At 45.3% G+C, this 22,500-nt stretch overlaps 2 protein-coding genes across 2 annotated transcripts in view; one reads left to right on the top strand and one right to left on the bottom strand.

Moving 5' to 3' along the window:
• sacs (sacsin molecular chaperone) overlaps positions 1 to 19,859 on the top strand; it is a 22,534-nt gene extending 2,675 nt beyond the window's left edge. The window contains exons 4-7 of the mRNA XM_062552969.1: positions 116 to 262; positions 757 to 2,275; positions 2,997 to 3,088; positions 6,597 to 19,859. Coding sequence (XP_062408953.1) covers positions 116 to 262; positions 757 to 2,275; positions 2,997 to 3,088; positions 6,597 to 18,151 — 13,313 coding nt within the window. The 3' untranslated portion in view covers positions 18,152 to 19,859. The remainder of the gene's footprint in view (positions 1 to 115; positions 263 to 756; positions 2,276 to 2,996; positions 3,089 to 6,596) is intronic.
• A 598-nt stretch (positions 19,860 to 20,457) lies between these two features.
• sgcg (sarcoglycan, gamma) overlaps positions 20,458 to 22,500 on the bottom strand; it is a 17,833-nt gene continuing 15,790 nt past the window's right edge. Inside the window, exon 8 of the mRNA XM_062553020.1 lies at positions 20,458 to 22,367. Within this exon, the coding sequence (XP_062409004.1) occupies positions 22,200 to 22,367 (168 nt within the window). The 3' untranslated portion in view covers positions 20,458 to 22,199. The remainder of the gene's footprint in view (positions 22,368 to 22,500) is intronic.

Here is a 22,500-nt window from a genome sequence, read left to right on the forward strand (position 1 = left end):
CGGCATCTTGCTTACAATGCATGTGTTACAGTAAGCCATCCAGTCAATAACAGCAATTGTTGACAATGTGCTCCGTGTTTGTGTTTGTGTTTGCGGTATTGGGTTGGTGCTCCAGGAACGGCTTTGTATGTGTACAACGACGCGGTGTTCACGGAGGAAGATTGGAATGGTATTCAGGAGATAGCAAGGAGCAGGAAAAGAGAAGACCCGCTGAAGGTTGGTCGGTTCGGCATAGGGTTCAACTCTGTGTACCACATAACAGGTGAGAATATCGATTTACTGCACTCATCTGTAAGTCTGTGTTTAAACGTGGGTTATAGAAGGAAATAGGGATCATTGTAGATGTCTTGTAGAAGTCTAAAGAACAAAATATTGAACAGTTATTATTGATAAAGTCAAGTAGCCCAAAACACCAACGTGATATACCCCAGGCAGATGGGTTGGGCCTTTGAGTCGTGGATCTGTCTGAGGTTTCTTCCTATATGTATCTCCAATTCTAGGGAGTTTTTCCTTGCCCCTGTTACTCATGGGCTCTCTTTGAATGTTTAACACTCTGTAAAGCGCCATGAGACATGTGTAATGTTTTGGCGCTCTATAAGTGAAATTAAATTGAAATTGAAATATACTGTAACTATAACTCTCAGACGTTAAAGGGCCGGCTACCTAATTAGAATCCAGCCTGAAATGTGTGCCAGCATTCTACCAATATCCAGTAACACCACACCTGATTGGCTGTCAATGTGTTGTCTTCCTCAGATGTCCCCAGCATCTTCAGCGGGGATCAGATCGGAATGTTGGACCCCCACCAGACTCTGTTTGGAAACCACGAGTCTGGCCAGTGCTGGAACCTCAAGACAGACATCAAGGAGATCACGGAGCTCAACGACCAGTTCGCCCCTTACGTCGGCATATTCGGAAGCGCGGAGAAGACGCTCCAGGACGGCCACTTCCCGGGAACGCTGTTCCGCTTCCCGCTCCGGGTCAAGCCCACGCAGCTGAACAGCAACGTGTACAACAAAGAGAAGGTTCTGGAGCTCTTCGAGTCGTTCAAGGCCGACGCCGACACGGTGCTGCTGTTCCTGAAGAAGGTGCGCAAGGTGTCGCTGCACGTGCGCGAGCCCGACGGCACCGAGCGGACGCTCTTCCGCGTGTGGTCGGACACGGCCGAGGACTCGGACTGGAAGCTGGAGCGGCCCAACTCGCTCAAGACGCTGGGCCTGGCCATCGACAGCTACAGCAACGGCGTGCCCAGCGACCAGGTGACCTGCGCCACCTACCAGGTGGACATCGCCGTCCAGGATGAGTCGGCGCGCGAGACGCAGAGCACCAGCTGGTTGGTGTGCAACGGCGTGGGCGGCCGCGGCATGTGCGCCGACCTGGACGCGCTGGCCGACGACCTCAAGTTCATCCCCACCATCGGCATCGCGCTGTCCCTCACCGGCGAGGAGAAGGAGGAGGAGGAGGAGGAGGAGGAGGAGGAGGAAGGAGCGGCGTCCGCCTTCGAGGGCCGAGCCTTCTGTTTCCTGCCGCTGCCGCTGGGGGACGAGAGCCTGACGGGGCTGCCGGTGCACGTGAGCGGCTTCTTCGGCCTCACCGACAACCGGCGAAGCATCAAGTGGCGCGAGGTGGACCAGTGGCGCGACCCGGCGGCGCTGTGGAACGAGCTGCTCGTCGTCACGGTGATCCCGCGCGCCTACTTCGCGCTGGTCACCGAGGCCGTGCGGCGGGCGCAGGCCAAGAAGGACCGCGACTTCCCGCTGTCGCCGCGCGGCACCTACGCCGCCTGGCCGGACCCGGCCCGCACGCGGCCCCGCTGGCGCTCCATCCTGCAGCCGCTCTACGCCGACCTGCTCCGCCAGCCGGTCATCTACTCGCTGGCCCGGAGCTGGGTGCGCGCCGACGAGGCCGTCTTCTCCGAGCTGGACCCCGAGGAGGACGACTGCGCCGCCGCCGTCACCCGCTACCTCCAGAGCGCGGGGATGCACCTGGCGCGGGTGCCGGCCGCCGTGGACGCCGTGCTGACCGCCTACTCGGGCCAGCCGGACGGCGTGAGCAAGGTGACGCCGGCGTTCGTACGGCAGGCGCTGCGGAAGACCAGACACAAGGGCGCGGCGCAGGAGAAGCTGCAGCTGCTGGAGTTCGCGCTCGGCGACGGCGGCTACGGAGACCTCATCGGCCTGGAGCTGCTGCCGCTGCAGGACGACACCTTCATCGCGTTCTCGTCCTCCGTCAGCGAGAAAGACTCCATCTACATCACCTCTCAGGAGTATCCACGGTAACCAGCTCCGACAAAGTCAAAAGTCAAAGTCAAATTTATTTGTATAGCACGATTTACAGACGGCTGAGCCGCACCAAAGTGCTTCACAGTAAAGTGCAAATATGCAGAGAGTAAGTAAAAAGAGACACACATTTAGTTAAAAAGATAAAATGAAACAAATAAAAACAAAAGGAGGGATAGACGCTGTGGCGCAAGTGGCACCCATATCAGTTTGGATCTAACATTGCCATGCTTGTAGATGGCATCAATGCCACGCTCATAGATTCATTTCTGAGAACAAATGAAAGGAACAAAATACTGTAGTTTGCTGTCACCAGTGCAGTTAAATGTCTGCTGTCTTACTAAATGTAGCTCAATTGAGTGAGACAGTCCCAGCTCAGCTGTCTTCATTAGTAACAAATTGCTTGATGGATGAGCTTCTCACTGGAGCAGTTGTGACTGAATTGTGTTCTCAGCGTTTTAGGTCACTATCTCCAATGCAGTAAAAGCTTAGCTACGAGCTTGTCTATGTCTTGACGTAATGATTTCAGAATTTTTTACAAAACAGACCCAGACATCTGTGTCATTTCAGATATTTCAAATAATGCAGAATTCCATTGGCATAACAATGACGTATTTGACTTAAATATTCTGCGTGAATCAAAGTGTGAAAATGACTAACATCAGCACCTCCTCCTCCCACTCCCCCCCCCCCCCCACCTCTCTCTCTCTCCTCTAGGTCTCTGTACCCTGGGCTGGAGGGGAGATTTATCTTGGAGAGCATGGGCCCTAAAGTTATGAGTAGACTGAGGGAGGCAGCCAAAAGCAGAGGTAAATCTCCAGCCCTTTTTCTCCCTCTTTGTGCCTCTCTGTGGCGGTGCGGTGTCTCGGCTGGGGTGCTTAAAACTGATCACGACGCATTTTACGGCCCGTACACATGGTGTACACCTCGACACATTTCAATGCCTCTTTTTGGCAGAGAGAGACAGAATGTGACCACACACATTTGTAAAATCAACACTTTTCCCTGGATGTGTTCTCATAATTCAGTGATACACGTATTACATTTGATTATATTACATTGTAATATACTATATTATATTATATGATGTATCTACGGACTTCTTTATCATTATTTGAGGCCGATGTGTTTGATGACACGAACACACACAAACACACACACACACACACACACACACACACACACACACACACACACACACACACACACACACACACACACACACTCTTCCCCCCTCTAATAGAGAATTAAGCTGAGTGCTGCAGCCTGTGACTGCAGTAGATTTATGGCGGTGAGATCAGGGAGATACAGTAGGCCAGTTCAGCATTTCACCAGCTGCCTCAGATGAGTGTGTATGTACACGTGTCTTTCTCTACATTAACCCCGCCCACCACCACCATACTGTACAGCTACATGCAAGTTACATTTGAGTGAACCTACATGTAAGCGTTATATGCATTCTCATTCTGTAGATTATTACTGATACATACAGTACATACGCATACAGTATGCGTTCATTTTTAAGTATATTTTGTTTAAGAATGTTTTCTTTCTGTTTGTTTTCTATTACATTTCTTTTTTTTTATATAATCACTGATTTATTTATTTCTGTTTTTTTTTACTTTTTTTGTGCTGATGTATCATTTCGATCCGTACAGTTCAGCAGTTCCTGTGGGGCTGCTCGGGTAAGTATGGCGAATGGCGACTGCACCTGGCCCTGCGCGATGCCCCAGAGAGCAGGAAACCCTGGACCGGATTCGGCCCAGATCTCACCGGATCTGGTCCGGATCCTCTCCAGACTCTGCTGCTCTTTGTGGTTCAGGCTCATTGCAATGAGTGTGATCACTGAGGTGTGTGTGTGTGTGTGTGTGTGTGTGTGTGTGTGTGTGCGTGGAAATCAGACTACAAATTCATCTGTAGGTAAAGACCAAGTTTGGAAATCCTAACCCTCACAACAGAGATCGTATGAAGGTGTCAATCATAGTATTTGTCTGAAGCATGGTTTCTTTAATCTCTACGTGTCTTGAAGTTACATTCCTGATTGGAATGGAAGTGATCAACTCACCATAGCAACTCACCATAGCAGTACTCTTACAGCTGTGAATAATCAATGTGCTGTGTTTACAGTAGTTGTTGTGATATCCTTGCTAAAAAGAATGATAGAAACCATCACAGAAATGTTATATTTTCCACTACAAATACCATTGCAAGCCATTCTGTTTTGGGAGATATTCTATGAATATGTAATGGTTGAATACTGTAGTTTTCCATTTCTTGTATGTAGTGGTTTCTATGGAAAATGATCATTTCATCCACAAGATACAATTCCAAACAAATGTTTCACAGAAACAAAGTCTCATTGTCTATTTAAACCAATACAGTTCCCATTACAGCTGCTAAAACCAGTGGTTTCTGTTGTTATTTTTTAATAGGGATGCCTCATATATTTAAACTGTAGATGAAAGGGTGAACTTTTTATTAAGGAAGTGATGCTTGCACCAAATGTCTGTACTTGCAATAGAGTTTGTCTTTTCCTCTACGAAACACAAACCTGTTTGGTTCCTCAAGAAACATCAGTCTAAATGTTTGTCCAAATTATGTCTAGGTTTAATAATGTTAGCTATATTATACTGAAAAGCACATGGCTTTTAAGGCCGACATCTTATTTAATTACTGTTGTTGTTGACTGACTATAATGGTATATATGCAAGACCATCTGAGTCCTATCCTCTGTCCATATTGATTTTATGCATTGCATTGCTCTGATCCCACAGACGAACCTCATGATTGTATTATAGAGATCATTACTAATTAGATTTATCAGTCTCCTATTGGCGACCATTAGTTGTCCTGAGACACAGACTTTGACTTAAATGATCACAAATGCTGCTGATCTTGACGTATCCACCTACAGTTCAGCTGTGTTGGACTGTGTGACCGCAGACGGCATTGAGATTTGTGCGATAATGTTATTATGATTAATGTTACTGATTAACGTTATTGTGTCTATTCAGATCTTGTTTCTCAGATCTACTGTATGTATAGAGCTGTCAGAAATAATGTTATCTCATCAATAGCTGCAATAGAATAAACTCTACCCTATATTTTCATCTATCTGTAACATTTGTCATTGATAGATACAGTAGATAGATAGATAGATAGATACTTTATTGATCCCCAAGGGGAAATTCAAGACTATGTTAAGACATTGTTAAGTTGCTAAACTAAATATCTCATCAGAATATAGTTTATTATAGTAGCAACAATTTGTTTGCAGTCAGTAATCAGTAATCAGTCACTAGTAGTAGCGTTTATACCCCTCCATGTACAGAAGCCCTGGGTGGTTTTTATCATCATGACTCACCACACCAGTGTTTCAGCCTCTAGCCAGTCGGCCATGAGGGTGCAACTCACCTGTCTCTTTAATTCAGTTCAGTTCAATTCAGTTTGATTTATGCAGCGCAATAGAACAAAACATGTCTCCAGGTGCTTTTTACGAAGCCCAGTCTGAACTGAACATGAACCTTGACCAGGGACATACTGTATGCAACTTACAGTCTAGACTGGTTGGCCATGCTACGCTATGGCCGTTCTGACCTGATTTAAATTTGTAGAGGAACTTTTTGGAATGTGTGCTGCATGTCTTGCAATCTCACCGGTGATTGTAGTTGTGCCATGAATGGTTTGGACACTAAATAGTCTGCAGTGTTATAACAACAGTATTGGCATAGTGGTCTTGTTTTAAACCGCAACTGTAGTGATACAGTTATGTGTTTTCCCATACATTGATTTATCTATACATATACTGTAAGGGTGCATTTGTAATTGCATAAGTTACAGCTGGATTTAATTCTCTTAATGCCTGCTTAACATTCACTGAAAGACCTATTGAGTTATTGGGTGCATTTTTCTGTAACAGCCCCCTAAAGGCAAAAGTCATGAAATATGTCTCTACAAGCTTATTGATCCAGGCTATATTTGAAATGTATTTTTATAACCCGCCTTTTATGATTATGGGGCAGATGGGAGAAAATGATTTACCTGTGGCAGTCTCCTTCATTATAAAAATGGGTCACAGCCACTCAAGCATTTTAAGGCATTTGAGCAGCTGAACATTTTAAATGACTGAGAATTAATCAAGAAGACCCACACGTAAAATTCCTACATTATTACTGATAATGAACAGAATTTACTACCACATCTTCAATCACCAATGTGTGAATATTTATACTACTTAATTGAAGTCTATGACTTAATTTAAGAGACTTGTCACTGTAACACACTAACTTGTATTGTATATCTGTCTCTGTTTCACAGGGAGACCGTGTACTCAGTTACAAGTGCTTACCCCTGAGCGGTCGGCTCGGCTCATAAAGGAAATCCTGACAACAGCTTGGCCCACCAGAGAATTCTGTGTTCCTTGGACCCCTGGGAATCAAGAGAAGAAACAACCCACAGCTGCCTGGCTGAAGATGATTTGGCGGCACCTCTACATTAACTTTGCAGATGACCTTAGTGTGTTTGAAGACATGCCTTTGATCCCAAATGTGCCACTTGATGAAAGCAGAGGCTCCCTGGAGCTGCTGCGTCTTAAAACTCCATCTCCCATAATTCTTATGAATGAGGAGGAGGGCCCTCTTCCTGAATGCCTTCTTGAAGTCATGAGAAAGATTGGTGGAGTCGTTGTGAAAAAACTGGATCCGTGCCTACAGCACCCACTGTTGAAAAACTACATACACCACTCCTCCCCGAGCACATTACTGCAAATAATGGACCGGACCTCTACACAGAGACTAACCAGTCAGGTGTCTGTGCTCACAGCAAAACAAAAGATTGCCTTGAGGAGCTTCCTAGCTGGACTGTCTGAAGTTACAGAGAAAGAGAGGCGAATCATCCTAGAGCTTCCCATCTTTGAGCGAGTCGGGACATCCACAACCACCAAAAGCAGCCGCACGTTCACCTCTCTCAGAGGAGCCAGGGCGATACACCACTCGGCCAAATATCCCTCAGACGTGAAACTGTCTATAAACGTGGTGGATAGCAGCGATGAGTCAACCATCCGTCTGGTGAAGCTGCTGAATGTTGAACAGGTGAAAAGCACTGAATGCCTGAAGGTGATCGTCCAGGACTTTGAAAAGGGTTTCTACACAAAAGAGGAAATCAACAAAATCATGCTGTGGGGCCTGACTCACCTGTCGTTCCTGAAGGATGAAAATAAAGCAGTGATTGGCTGGCTGTCCTCCCTGAAGTTCATCCACACCAGCCCCACAGCGAAACCCGTCGCGGCCCCAGATCTCTTTGATCCTGAGCTTGAGATTCTTCAGGAGCTCTTCTACCTGGAAGAGAAGAACAGGTTCCCCCCAAGCACATTCACATCATCCCCAGATGTCCTCCACTCCCTGAGGCAGCTGGGATTGAAGAACGAAGTGCAACTGACTGAGAAAGACGTCCTTCAGGTAGCTCAGAAAATCGAGGACTTGCAGGGGAAGAGCAAACCCGACTGGGACCCTCTCCTGAGGAAAGCGAAAACACTCCTGACGATACTCAACAAGCAGACAAAACTGGTGAAAAGCTCTGAGGCCCAGGCTACCCTCCAGAGGCTGAAGTGGGTGCCTGTGTGCAAAGACAGACCTCTGAATTACCCCAAATCTCTCGCCTGGAGGGGAGACGACTGCAGCATCGGCTCCTTCTCAGAAATGTGTGACATCTCTCACGCGGTGCTCGTGGGATCCTCCGTGGCTCTGGTTGAACGCACCTCTGCAGGCATGAAGAAAGCTCTGAAGTTATCCATCGAGCCTCAAGTTGATCAAGTGCTGCAGCACTTAAAAGCTGTGAACGACTGGCACAGATCTCAGAAATTCACCACAGATGACTGGTACCAGTTTCAGCAGATTTTGTGTGAGATTTATGACTTCATGCAAACACATTTAGAGGATGCAAGAGAAGCAATGAAGTCACTGCCTTTTGATTGGGTGTGGACTGGCAAAACATTCACATCCCCAGGATTCACCGTGCTAAAGCCACTCCCTGACCTAGACCTGCAGCCATACCTATACTCGTTGCCAAAAACCATTGCAAAGTTTCACAAGCTGTTCCAGTTTTGTGGCTCTGTTGAAGAGGTGGTTCCAAGTCATGTGTTTGAAGTGGTGAGAACAATCAGAGAGCGATGTGAGGAAGACATGACAAAGCACGACAGCAGACACAACCTCCTCCTTTTGATTAACATACTGCGCTGGCTTTACAACAGCCAGATATCTGTTGATGCCGACATGCATATTCCCATCTTGAACTACAAAGAGCCAAGCAAACTAGTCATGAAACCTATTCATGAATGCACTTACTGTGACATCAAGGTGGATGACTTAAATGATTTACTTGAGGATGTGTCTGAGCCCATTATCCTAGTACATGATGATATCCCTATGAAGACTGCTGAATGGTTGAAAGTGCCGTGCCTAAGCACCCGCTTGATAAATCCTGAAAATCTTGGCTTTGAACAGTCTGGCCAAAGAGAGCCTCTCACAGTGAGAATAAAGAACATTCTGGAAGAATATCCTTCTGTTTCAGACATTTTCAAGGAGCTTCTTCAGAATGCTGATGATGCCAACGCCACCGAGTGCAGCTTCCTAATTGACATGCGAAAGAATCAGGACATACGAGAGAACCTTCTAGACCCAGGCATGATCATTTGCCATGGCCCTGCACTGTGGTCATTCAACAACTCTGTGTTCTCAGACACTGACTTCCTGAATATCACCAGACTGGGCGGGTCTATGAAAAGATGTGAGGCAGACAAAGTTGGCAAATTTGGCCTTGGCTTCAACTCAGTTTATCATGTGACCGATATACCCATTATTTTGAGCAGGGAATTCATGATCATGTTTGACCCCAACATTAACCACATAAGCAAACACATCCGAGACAAATCCAACCCTGGAATCAAAATCAACTGGAGCAAACAGCAAAAACGTCTAAGGAAGTTTCCTAATCAGTTCAAGCCCTTCATTAATGTCTTCAACTGCCTGCTTCCACTTTCTGAAGAGTCTCCCTATAAGTACAATGGCACCCTCTTCAGACTGCCATTCAGGACAGAGCAAGAGTCATCGGTGAGTGAAATCAGTAGTGTCTACTACAACACCACAGACATATACTCACTTGTTGATGAGTTTAGCATCTGTGGCCACCGGCTTATCCTCTTCACACAGCATGTTGGCACCATGGTCCTCAAGTATCTGAAGTATGAGGAGCCAAATCCCGCTGCAGCACAGGATGTGGTGACCATCAACAAAAGCGTTTGGTCATCTAAGGCATCGTATGGGCCGCTGAGCATTCTCAAGTCAGCAGCAAAGGTTATGAAAAAGGTTGCAAACACTAACAGAGTTCCTGCAGATGTCCCCAAGTCTGGCTGCATCATCAGGATCATAGTGGAGGAGTATCATAATGTCTTCAGGCGCATCGTTGATCTCCACTCTCCCCTGTTCCGAGGCTCTGAGGAAGACCCGTCCTCATACTTTGAGCAGGCATCCAAGGGCGTTCAGACCCGACGACTCACAGATGAGATGCCACAGAAAGGGGTTGAGGTGTCAAACTGGCTCATCTGCTCGTGCATGGACGTAACCGAAGCCCTGAAGTTCTCCCTGAGTGAAAGTGGCAAGCGGCTTGGTCTGGTGCCTTGTGGAGGTGTGGGAGTCCTTCTCACTGAGGAAGAGAACCGGAAATGGACTGTGAAGACCAATCCGGCTGGGATCGGAGAGGTGTTTTGCTACCTACCCCTCCGTATTAAAACTGGCCTCCCAGTACACATAAATGGCTGTTTCGCTGTCACATCCAATCGTAAGGAGATTTGGAAAACAGACACCAAAGGACAGTGGAATTCCATCTTCATGAGACATGTGATTGTCAAAGCTTACCTGGCAGCCCTGAACATGCTATGCACCATGGCTGAAAGTGGAGAACTGCTCGATTACAGCTACTACGCTGCATGGCCAGACCCTGGATCTGTCCATGATGACTTTACACTGATTAGCCAGGGGGTTTATCAAGAAATCGCCAAAGGGGACGACAGTGACAACGCAAAAGTCTTCTCAGATGGCAAAACATGGGTGTCGATTAAGTACGTCAGGTTCCTCGATGACACTTTACTCAGCAGGCCTGATATTGGCCCAGCTGCCTTCAAGATATTCCTGAAGTACCTGAAGAAGTGTGGCTCCAAAGACCTTTGCGCTGTTGAGTTGCCTGACTGGGTCAAAGAGGGCTTTGAGGATGCTGGGTGCAAGAGCAGGCTGATGGAAAACACCTTGACAGAAAAACAGTTTTTCTCTGACGTTTTTTTCCCCCACATTGAAGACATCAGCCAAGAACTGCGAGACCCACTCATGCATTATGTCCTAAACGACAAATTGGAAGAGTTTTCATCCCTTCTCAGAGAGACACCATGCATCCCTTGCTGTGGTCCATCCCAAAAGCTAGTCTTGCCATCCCGTCTTATTCACCCAGAAGGAAGAGTAGCCAAGCTCTATGACTCACATGATGGTCGTTTTCCAGAGGGAACTGCGAAAGACTACTTGAACCCTGTGTGCCTTGTGAAGTTGGTACAGCTTGGCATGGTGAAGGATGACCTATCTTGGGAGGACCTGATAGAACGTGCCGACTCTGTTCTGGCTCTCAACGAAAGTGACCACTTAGCTGCCTGTCAAAGGAGCAGCATCCTGCTAAGCCTTGTCGACGAGAAGCTGAAAGTAAGAGATGCTCAAGCAAAGGAGCACCTGGAGAAGTTGCAAAATATTAAGTTCCTCCCTTTCTTGACCAAACCGGCTGGGTTTTCTCTGCCTTGGCATGGCAATAACTTCCCCCAGTCGACCATGTTTTCTACCACAGAACTGTTTACCACAGACCACCAAGACACTGTCTGCTTGATGAAGCCAATTCTGAATGAAAACTCCCCATCGTTCAAAGGTTGTGGTCCAATCACACTGGCAGTGAAAGACTTCCTTGGACTCATTAAAAAGCCACCTGTAGAACTGGTCATAAATCAACTAAAAGAACTATCAAAATCCTTTGATGGGGTCACATTGTACCAAGAAAACATAACAAATGCCTGCTACAAGTATCTACATGAGGAAATGATGCAGAACGCCGCAGCAAAAGAAGAAATCATGAAGGAGTTGAAAACCTTCTGTTCAATACTAGTGGAGAACACTTATGTGGTTCCCTCGAAAGTAGCATTCCAACTTAACTTTGATGCTGCACCATACCTTTATCAACTCCCCAACAAGTACAGAAACAGCTGCCGGGAGCTCTTTGAGAATGTTGGAGTGCAGCCCAGCTTTACCGTCGAAAACTTCTCAGCAGTTCTTCAGCTGATAAAGCAGGAGAGTGGGAGAGGACCACTCACAGAGGATAACTTCCAGCTCTCTAGAAGAATAATCAGTGAGGGCATATGGGGCTTGATCAGAGACAAAAACCAAGAGTTCTGCCAAAGTACATATGGCGAGATCCTTCTACCTGATAACCATTCTATTCTTCAGCCATCGAAATCCCTCTGCTATAATGACTGTCCCTGGATTAAAGTAAGAGATACGACTGTGAAATATTGCCATGGAGACATTCCAAGAGAGGTAGCTGTGAAATTAGGAGCTGTGCCAAAAAGACATAAGGCTTTGGAAAGGTATGCCTCTAATGTCTGCTTTACGACCCTTGGAAGTGAGTTTGGGCAGAAGGAGAAGTTGACAAGCAGAATTAAAAGCATTCTAAATGCCTACCCATCAGAGAAGGAGATGTTAAAAGAGCTCTTACAGAATGCAGATGATGCCAAAGCAACAGAGATTTACTTTGTGTTTGATCCAAGGACACACCCAACTGACAGGATCTTTGATGACAAATGGGTACCGATGCAAGGACCTTCCCTCTGCGTTTACAACAACCAGCCTTTCACTGATGATGATGTCAGGGGTATTCAGAATCTGGGGAGAGGCACAAAAGAAGCCAACCCTGGCAAAACTGGACAGTACGGCATTGGCTTCAACTCAGTCTACCACATCACAGACTGCCCATCATTCATATCTAACAATGACATCCTCTGCATCTTTGATCCCCATGCCAGATACTCACCAGGGGCCACGTCTGTCAGTCCCGGAAGAATGTTCCGAGATTTAGACTCTGACTTCAGATCACAGTTCTCAGATGTTCTAAACCTGTACCTGGGAAATCACTTCAAGCTAGAGCGCTCCACTATGTTCCGGTTCCCCATCCGCTCATCTGAGATGGCAAAAATCTCAGAGATCAGCTCTGTGCCTGCCTCAGATCGAATGGTGCAAAATCTCCTGGAAAAACTAAGAACAGACGGAGCGGAACTTCTCATGTTTCTGAACCACATGGAGAAGATATCCATCTGTGAAATAGAGAATGGCACAGGGGACCTGAAAGTCTTGTACTCTGTGACTGCTAAAATCACAGATGGTGATCGACTGAAGCGAAAACAGTTCCATGCTTCTGTGGTAGACAGTGTGACGAAGAAAAAACAGCTCAACCAAATTCCCGTTCAGCAGATAACATACACCATGGACATAGAGGACTCAGATGGTAACTTAACCACGTGGCTGATTTGCAATCGGTCTGGCTTCTCTGATATGGAAATTGTCTCAAAAAGTGTCATCTCAGCCCACAAAAATGAAGACATAACTCTCTTTCCTCGTGGGGGGGTGGCAGCATGCGTTAGCCACAACTACAAGAAACCACACAGAGCTTTTTGCTTTCTTCCCCTCTCTCTGGAAACCGGTTTGCCATTTCATGTGAATGGACACTTTGCACTGGACTCGGCCAGACGGAACCTGTGGAGGGATGACAATGGTGTAGGCGTAAGGAGTGACTGGAACTATAACCTAATGACATCACTGATAGCACCAGCTTATGTGGAGCTGTTGATTCAGCTGAAAAGGCGTTGCTTCCCTGGTCCTGATCCCACCATGACCATTATGCAGAGCACACCAATCCATACTGTGAAAGACATCCTGAGGAAGTTCCTGTTTTTCTTTCCTGTGAACAGGCTTGACATCCAACCTGATTGGTATTGCCTGTTAAAAGCAATCTACAACTGTATTCATGTGGATCTGAAGAGATTGCTTCCTGTTGTCAGGGCACCCCACATTGACAATGCAGACATGCATTCAGCTGTCTTCATCTCATGGGTCAACACAACAGCAAGTAAGGGCCGAGCGTTCTTTGACAACCTTCTGCAAGATGAGTTGCAGCACCTCAAGAACACAGAGTACAATGTCATGAGTCGCAAAAGTGTCGCAGACAACATCTACAGACTTAAATCCATGCTCTTAGACATTGGCTTCAATTTAGTCTACAGTTGTGATGAAACAGCAGGTCTATATCTCTGCCTGGAAGATGCTGGGATTCCAGTGAGCTACGTCACACCGGAGGATGTTCGCAACTTCCTGCTGACATACTCATCCCCAGACACTTCCTGTCAGGTGGGTAAGTTGCCCTGCCGCCTCCAACAGTCAAGCTTCAAGCTGTTTCATAGCCTAAAGCTCCTGGTAGACTACTGCTTTAAAGATGTGGAGGAAAATGACGTCAGCATAGAGGGCCTACCACTGCTTATCACAATGGACAACATACTTCAAGTGTTCGATTCCAAACGACCAAAGTTCCTCACCCCACACCATGAACTGATTTCATCCAGGAAGGAGCTATTCATGAACACATTGTACATGCGATACAGTAATGTCCTGTACAAGGCAGGTGTAGCAAAGGTCTTTGATATCAACAGCTTTGGAGACCTGCTAGGATCTGTTCTTCCACGAGAATACCGAACAAGGATGACTGTTCGATGGAAAGATGGTTACGCCAGTGAGTCATGGTTGAGAAGCACCTGGCACTTCATCAGTGAGAACATAATCCCAAAGGAGGAGCAGACAGACATCAAGCCAACATTTGAGACGGTCCTGGACATTCTCAAAGACTGGGCTTTGCTGCCGGGCATTAAATTTATGGTATCAAGCAGCAAGCTGGTTGTGCCTGAGCATGATGTCTTACTCCCCCTGAGTCTAATCTATGCAGCCATCTTTCCCAATGGTCAGAATGACAAAGTATTTCATACGCTGATGAAAGCGGGATGCATCCAACTGGCTGTGAACAAGATATGTGCTAAGGAGAATCCAATCTTGCCTCTGCTGGCCCAGCATACTGCAAACATAGACAACCCATGCAGCATTCTGAAAGCCCTGGAATACATGGTCCAAACGTCAACTTTCAAAACAAGCAGCCTAACTGACAAAGACTTTGAGTCACTTTTGCTCTACTTCAACTGCAACTTGGGTAGCCTCTCCCAAGATGATGTGCAAAATCTAAAGCTACTGCCCTGCTACCGGGCAGTTAGTGGTAGATACCTAAGCATTGCAAACTTTGCATCATGCTATGTTCTCACATCAATCATTCCCTCTCCTGACATGGAGAAATGGGCCCACACCACATCCTCTACCTTCCTGGTTGACAACCCACAACTGAAAGAACTCTACAGTTTCCTTGGGTGCACCCCAATCGATGATCTTGAAGTCTACCTGAAGCATCTTCTTCCAAAGTTTGATATCTTGACCTATGATGCCAAAATTCAACACCTTGTGTACTTGAAGGAAAGATTATTAGCTATGGAGGAGCCATCGACGATCAAAGATCAGCTTTATGAAAAACTGGAGAGTCTGTCTTTCATATATGACACCATGAACAGACTGAAGCCTGCCAAAGCATTCTCTGATCAAACTGTGAAGGTCTTTGAGATGATGCTTCCCACCAAAGCATTCATACCCAATGATTTCTTCAGGAAGATTGAGCAAGTGTCAAAGCCAAAAAATGGGACCTCTTTCCTCACCTCTTGGATCACATTCCTCCGTAACATAGGTCTGAAATACAATGTGTCACAGGCACAGATCCTCCAGTTCGCAAAAGAGGTCAGTATCAAAGCCCCAACTGAAAACTGGACCAAGGAAAAGACACAGAGTATTGTCGATGTTCTCCTCAATCATATATTTAATGAGAGGACTGATCTTTTTGAAGGCACTTTTCTCAAAGAACTAGCTATGATTCCATTTTTGTGTCCAGAGAGAGCACCTGCCGAACTTGTGCGATTGCACCCTCAGTTTCAAGAAATGAACAGCACCCTTCCTTTGATTCGATTCAGTGGCTCCCAAGTGAACCCCAAATTCAAACAAACAGATGTCATCCAACTTCTCTGGACATCTTGCCCAATTCTTCCTGAGAAGGCCACTCCAGCAAGCATTAAAGACCAAGAGGGTAGCACACTGGCAGGGCAGGAACAGCTTGACTTAGTTCTGACAACACTGAATGTGAACTTTGATCCTCCATTGGAGAAAGTCATAAGCAATTGCAAAAACATATGCAACATTTCCAATGTTGAAGATGACACAGTGAAAACCAGAAATAAAGTTCTGAGGTGCTCTTATGAATTCCTCAATGCAGACAAGAGAGACTTTCGCTATTTGCTGAGAGGAGTAAGTTTTGTCATGGTTGAAGAAGGTTGGAAGCTTCTTAAATCAGAAGAGGTTGTCATCAATTTGGATAATGAGTCAGACTTTAAGCCATACTTATACAAACTCCCCCTTGAACTTGGCACCTTTCATCAGCTTTTTAAAATGCTGGGAACTGAGGATGTTGTGTCAACCAAACAGTACCTTGAGGTCCTCTCCCGGATATACAGAAATTCAGAGGGAAAGCGTCTTGACCCAAATGAAATGAGAACTGTGAAAAGAGCAGTGTCCGGGCTTTTCAAAAGTCTTCAGAATGACCCAGTTGAAATTCGCAAAGACCTAGACAGCCTCAGAGACCTAACATTTTACCTGCCTAGTCACGATGGCCGCCTCACAAAATCAAACACTTTGGTGTTTGATGACGCCCCACACTACAAAAGCAGAATCCAGGGTAATGTTGGTGTTCAGATGCTTGTTGATTTGAGTCAGTGCTACCTTGGTAAAGATCACGCATTTCACACCAAGCTGATCATGTTGCTCCCACAAAAGTTGAGGCCGAGATTACTGAGCAGCATTTTGGAGGAGCAGTTAGATGAAGAGTCGCCCAAAATGTGCCAGTTTGGTGCCCACTGCTCGTTGCAGGGCCGACTCCAGCTCCTTCTCTCATCTGAGCAGTTCATCACGGGCATGATTAGAATTATGAAGCATGAGAATGAAAATGCCTACATGGTGAACGAGGAAAAAGCCATCAGACTTTGCAAAGCTTTATGTGAGGGCTTGAAGGTGTCCTGCTTCGAGAAGCTACAGACGACTTTGCGAGTCAAAGGGTGCAGTCCCATCCCACACAGTCGCAGTGAAACTCTGGCCTTCCTGAAAAGGTATGGCACAGCAGTCATCCATCTGTACATACAGCACTCAGACAGCAAAGACATCAACTTCCTCCTGGCCCTGGCTATGACACTCAAGTCTGCAACAGACAATTTGATATCAGACACCTCATATCTGATTGCCATGCTGGGATGTAACGACATTTATAGAATCACGGAGAAACTAGACAATCTTGGTGTCAAATATGACTCGACTGAACCCTCGAAACTTGAGCTTCCACTCCCCGGAACGCCGATACCAGCAGAGATTCATCACATCCTTCTTATGGACCCACTGAATGTGTTTTATCCTGGCGAGTATGTGGGCTACCTCGTGGACTCAGAAGGAGGAGACATTTTTGGTTCTTACCAACCAACTTACACATATGCAATTATAGTCCAAGAGGTAGAGAGAGAAGATGATGACAATCCGAGTTTCCTTGGAAAATACTTTCAAATCGATATTGGTTACAGCGAATACAAAATAGTGAGTTCCCTTGACCTGTACAAATTCTCCAGACAGGATGATAGCACGCACATCAGAGATGGCGCCCCTTCTACACCAGACAGTCCATCAGAGACGGCCTCTCCTGGACCACGGGTACCTCCCATGTTCCCAGGGAAGGAAAATCACAGAGCTCCCCCTTCAAAAGTGTCTCCCAAAAAGATCAAACTCAATGCCCTCCCAGAAATTCTGAGGGAGGTGACCTCTGTTGTCGAGCAAGCGTGGAAGCTTCCGGAGACCGAGAGGAAGAAGATCATTCGACGGCTCTACCTCAAGTGGCACCCAGACAAAAATGCAGAGAACTTGGACGTTGCCACAGAAGTCTTCAAGCACCTTCAGAACGAGATCAACAGAATGGAGAAGCAGAGCCAGGCTGACCAGGCTGCGGAACGTGCCACCCGTAGGCCCTTCTCCACATCGTCCACCCGCTTCCAGTCGGAGAAGTTCTCATTTCAAAGATTCTACACATCCTGGAACCAGGAAGCCACTAGCCATAAGTCGGAACGGCAGCAGTTCCGGGAGAACTTCACAAGCTATGCAGGGTCTACGCATACAAACCGCTTCTTTGTACCCCCTACATTCAAGTCAGTCGGCAACCCCGTGGAGGCTCGCAGGTGGCTCAGGCAAGCAAGGGCCAACTTCTCGGCAGCAAGAAACGACCTGCATAAGAACGCCAATGAGTGGGTGTGCTTTAAGTGCTATCTGGCTACCAAGTTAGCGCTGATAGCTGCCGATTACTCCGTGCGAGGGAAGTCTGACAAAGACGTGAAACCCACCGCCTTGGCCCAGAAAGTGGAAGAGTACAACAGCCAGTTGTCAGGGCTGGCACAGGACGTGAACATTCTGGAAGGTTACGGAGTGGACAGTCTGAGAACTCGCTATCCCGACCTCCTGCCTTTCCCCCAGATCCCAAATGACAGATACACTTCTGAAGTGGCAATGCGGGTGATGGAATGTACAGCTCGGATCATCATCAAACTCGAGGCATTTGTGCAGCAAAAACTGTGATGCACATCAATATCTTCCAGACTTCAGTCTGGTTGTTGGACCCGTCATGGCAAAATGCAAGAAAAAACTGCATAGGAAATATAGATTAGCTGTGTGCTGAATGCTGGCAGGTTACGCAACGTTTTCAAAGGCAAAAACATGTATCCTTCTGGCAGCTTAGATGTACAGTGTCAGTTATGGTACCGTACCCTCATGCTTGTTGTAAATATCTATTGCTCCCTATATAAAAAGCACTGTTAAGAAACTGGAAATAGTGCAAGGTTGCTTTAACCGTTTGCAAAAGGAACAATCTTTCGAAAACTCAAACCTGCAATTGTCTGCAAATCTGCAGTGTACAGTACATACAAACCCAGGCCCAGCAATACTTATTGTATTTTTTTTTAACCAAAGTCTTGTGTTCAGTAAGTTTGCTGTCAGGAAAAAAAAGAAAACAAAACAAAGATGACAACAAAATGCTGCTTTTTTACTTTTACCTTTTTGAAAAGTGTATATTTTCCTGCCATAGATTATCAAATGAATATTTGAAATTTTTATTCAGCATGTATTTGCACTGTTTTAAGGAGCGCTTGTGTGATTGCATTGGCTGGGAGGTTCAGGGCCCGTGTGTAACAGCTGTTTATCGCAATACTTCCCCTCGACCATGGAGTGAATTGTCATTCAGCGTAGCATACACGTGTAGTTGCTCATTAATTCAGACTGGCTGGTAGTGTCAGATCATCCTCATGGGGCAATTGCTCTGTCACTAGTTCGAAGTTTAACACGGTTTTAAACTGGAGTTTGAGTTGGGAGTTGGAGTTTAAAACCGTGTTAAACTCCAAACTAGCAACAGAGGAATTGCCCCCATGGGTCTCCAAGGGCCTTTAGACTGTGAAGTGCACTGACGAATGTAATTTCTGCTTGTCAATCTGCTGTGTATGTTTGTTATGGGGGTATGCCTCGATGCTGACTGTCATGATGTGAACACAAATGCCTGTCTGTCTGTTTGTGTCTCCATTAACCAGTTAGAGAACATGAATGTTGTGTTGCGTATGGAGCGTAGTCGTAGACACTGTTGTACAATGTCCCTGTCATTATCCACACGAACACACCTTTGACACATATTTATTTCATCACCAGTAGATAGCCGTAAAGACTCTTTTGTCTGATTGGGTTGAATGGTAACTTAAATCTCTGAATGCTTGCAATGTAGTGGAATGTCTCTTACTTAGATGATAATCTACTGTATGTACAGAAATTGCTCTGAAGCAAATGTAAAAAAAAAAAACGTTCTTGCCAATATTTTGGTTTTGTTTTGTTTTGTTCTTATGTTTATGGTCTTTCAAGGCTATACTGTCCTTTCATAGCAGGGGCGAACTACAGGTGACATAATCATGTGGTGCTCAATATTATGTAATTTATCGTGCCCTTCACTGTTTTTCATTTTCATGTACAATTACTGGGAATTCAACTACGCAAACACTTGGTACAGATTTTAGTTTTTGTTATTATTGGTTATGTATTATGTGTTATGTGTACATTGAGTTGATTGAGTCTTTTCCAAAATTAAGATGTTTTGGTTTCTTATTTTCGTACCTGTAAACTGTCTTATTACAACTCAAGATCATTTTGAGGTTTGCCACTCTGGGTGTCATGAGTACTTTCTGCATTGAATTATTTGTTGAAGTACACAGTGCCATAGTTGTAATAAACCCCTGAGTACCAACAATAAGCTCTTCCTTTGAGTTGCATGACATGACGTGACACAAGTGTGTTTACTGTGCCAAACTGAGTCAACAAGTTTAAATTGGTTTCGGAGTACTTGAGGGCAGCTGTGGCCTGCTGGTTAGGGGATCAGATGTGTGACCAAAGGGAGGCTGGTTCCGTCCCTGACTGGCGGAGGAAGTGTGAGTGTGAGTGTGTGTGTGTGTGTGTGTGTGTGTGTGGGGGGGGTGGTGGTTGGTTGGATGTCACTCTCCCATGTCCTCTTCCAAGGCTTGTTCACTGCTAAATATGTACGGTGTGTGTGTGTGTGTGTGTGTGTGTGTGTGTACGAACTACGAAATGTTTCCCTCAGACTCAGTGAGAATATCTATCTATCTATCTATCTATCTATCTATCTATCTAAAAAGATACCAAGGAAATGCATTGTTGCTGAAAGGACTACACAGTGGTCTTTTATGACACAAAAATATAATATAATGGCCTCAATAGTACACCACTAATATTTGACAACGTTTGTAATACTTCTAGAATCTTTGTCATCCAGTTGTTCCATATAGAGAGATGCAAACATTTATATGAAAGAATTACAGCGGAGTAGCCATGGGTCAAAGAACTGTCTGATTTATTCAGGGGAAGTTCAATGTCATCTTTACTTTACTTTACTTTGTGTTTTTTTGTTCCCATGTGCAGTATTAGTAGGAAGAGGATGATACAACACACTGGGTATAATTATGAACCACTCCAAAAACAAATTATTTCCACATATAATCACACTTCAGGACCAACCAATGCATCAAAGCGTTTTACTACAGACCATTTTTCTTCTGAAATTGACAGCAAAAAACAACAAAAAAAAAGACCACAAGATGGCACTACAAAACAGATTTTGAATTTGTGCACTTTTTCCAGTAATGTCCACTGGATGGTGATAATGATGCCATTACTGTAACAAAAAAGAAGTCATATAACATAGTGCTTCTTATAATCTTGCGCATGTGTAGATAGATGTGTTGACCATCATAATTCCTTCAAAAAAGGATGTAGCTTATTAAAGTATAAACAAATAAACAAATGCAAAAAAATACAAAACTTCCTCTCTTGGCAGCACAGTGAGGCAGAACACACACAAGGCTACATGCAATGACACTACAATCTAAATATTTTTGGTGATTTGTACTAATTTGTAATAATGGTTATGGATTTCATCCGTTTGAGATAACAGACTCCTCACTGTACAACAGTTATGAAGACGTTAGGGATAATTGTTTTCTGTTTTTTTTACATTATATGACAGATACACACATGAACATGCCTTAACAAAAATCCATATAGAAAATGCACATACTGTATGCACACACATACTTGTTCGCACATTGGCACGCACACAGTCAAAGACAGACAAACAGACAGACAGACAGACAGAGAGACAGACAGACACAGACACACACACACACACACTTCAATTTGAATTCAAATTAAAATTGAAACTGTGCTGATTTAACCTCATATATTACCATACCAAAAACTTTAACATTAAACACATATATCATTATTGCACCTCAAATATATATTGCATAGGATTTAAGCTGTTGACCAGCTCTTCATTTGCCCAGCCTTCATACTGAAGATATTTAAATTAAGCCCCTACTGAACCTCAGCTCCCTAAAGCATATGTCACATCATGTGGCAGCTCCAAACAAACAAACACACAAACAAACAAACAAACAAACAAACAAACATGATCTATTCACTGTCTTGCAGAACTAGATGTGATCTAGCCAGGGCTTTATGACATGAGAACATGATATCCGGAGACGTTTTGGTATTGGATCAAATTTTTGGTATTGAATTGTGGAGGGAACAGAAAGAGATGCAAGCCGGCTTGCCGAAAACCAGTCCAGAATTTGACCAAATCACAAACTTCCTTTGTGTACTATTTTGTTTGATTGATTGCTTTCTACTTCTTAACACGTATAACTAACATGACTGTTAACACCATAATGACTTGAACCCAGTTCAGGCAAACTCACATGGTTACCTTCAGACATTATACATTATTACACATTTATATCCCACGCGTCCTTCTCCATAGACTTCTACTGTCTGCCACCACCACATTCTCAAAACCAATGCGTGTGATATTCCGTAGTACACAACACTTTACATCAAGCAGGAAGTTGTGCTTCCTCCTGTTCCTATAGACAGACCCTGCCGTCCAAGGACCCGACAACTTAAGTACGGTGGTGGATAGATGCTGTGTTTGGATGGACATCGAGCCAGATGTGTCTGACCCGTGGGCCAGTTCCGGGCCAGTTCCGGGTCAGTCCTGTGTGTGTGTGTGTGTGTGTTAGCACTGCTGGCTGCTGCTGCAGGTGGTGGAGTGGTCGGCCTTGGATAGGAAGAGCTTGCCGCTGTTGGGGCACACACACACCTCGTAGTGGCCCTGGGCACCTCCCGAACCCGAAGTGCCGATGGGCAGTTTGGGCAGCCGCAACATCTCAGCATCTAGGACCAGCTGCCCAGAAGGACAACATGCAGCAGACACATCATTAAAAAATCAGACACGCAGATGCGGGCGCACACACACACACACACACACACACACACACAGCCACCAGACACATCATTAAAAAATTAGAGACACACAA

The sequence above is a fragment of the Sardina pilchardus genome, chromosome 13 (genome assembly GCF_963854185.1).
Source record: "Sardina pilchardus chromosome 13, fSarPil1.1, whole genome shotgun sequence".
NCBI lineage: Eukaryota > Metazoa > Chordata > Actinopteri > Clupeiformes > Clupeidae > Sardina > Sardina pilchardus.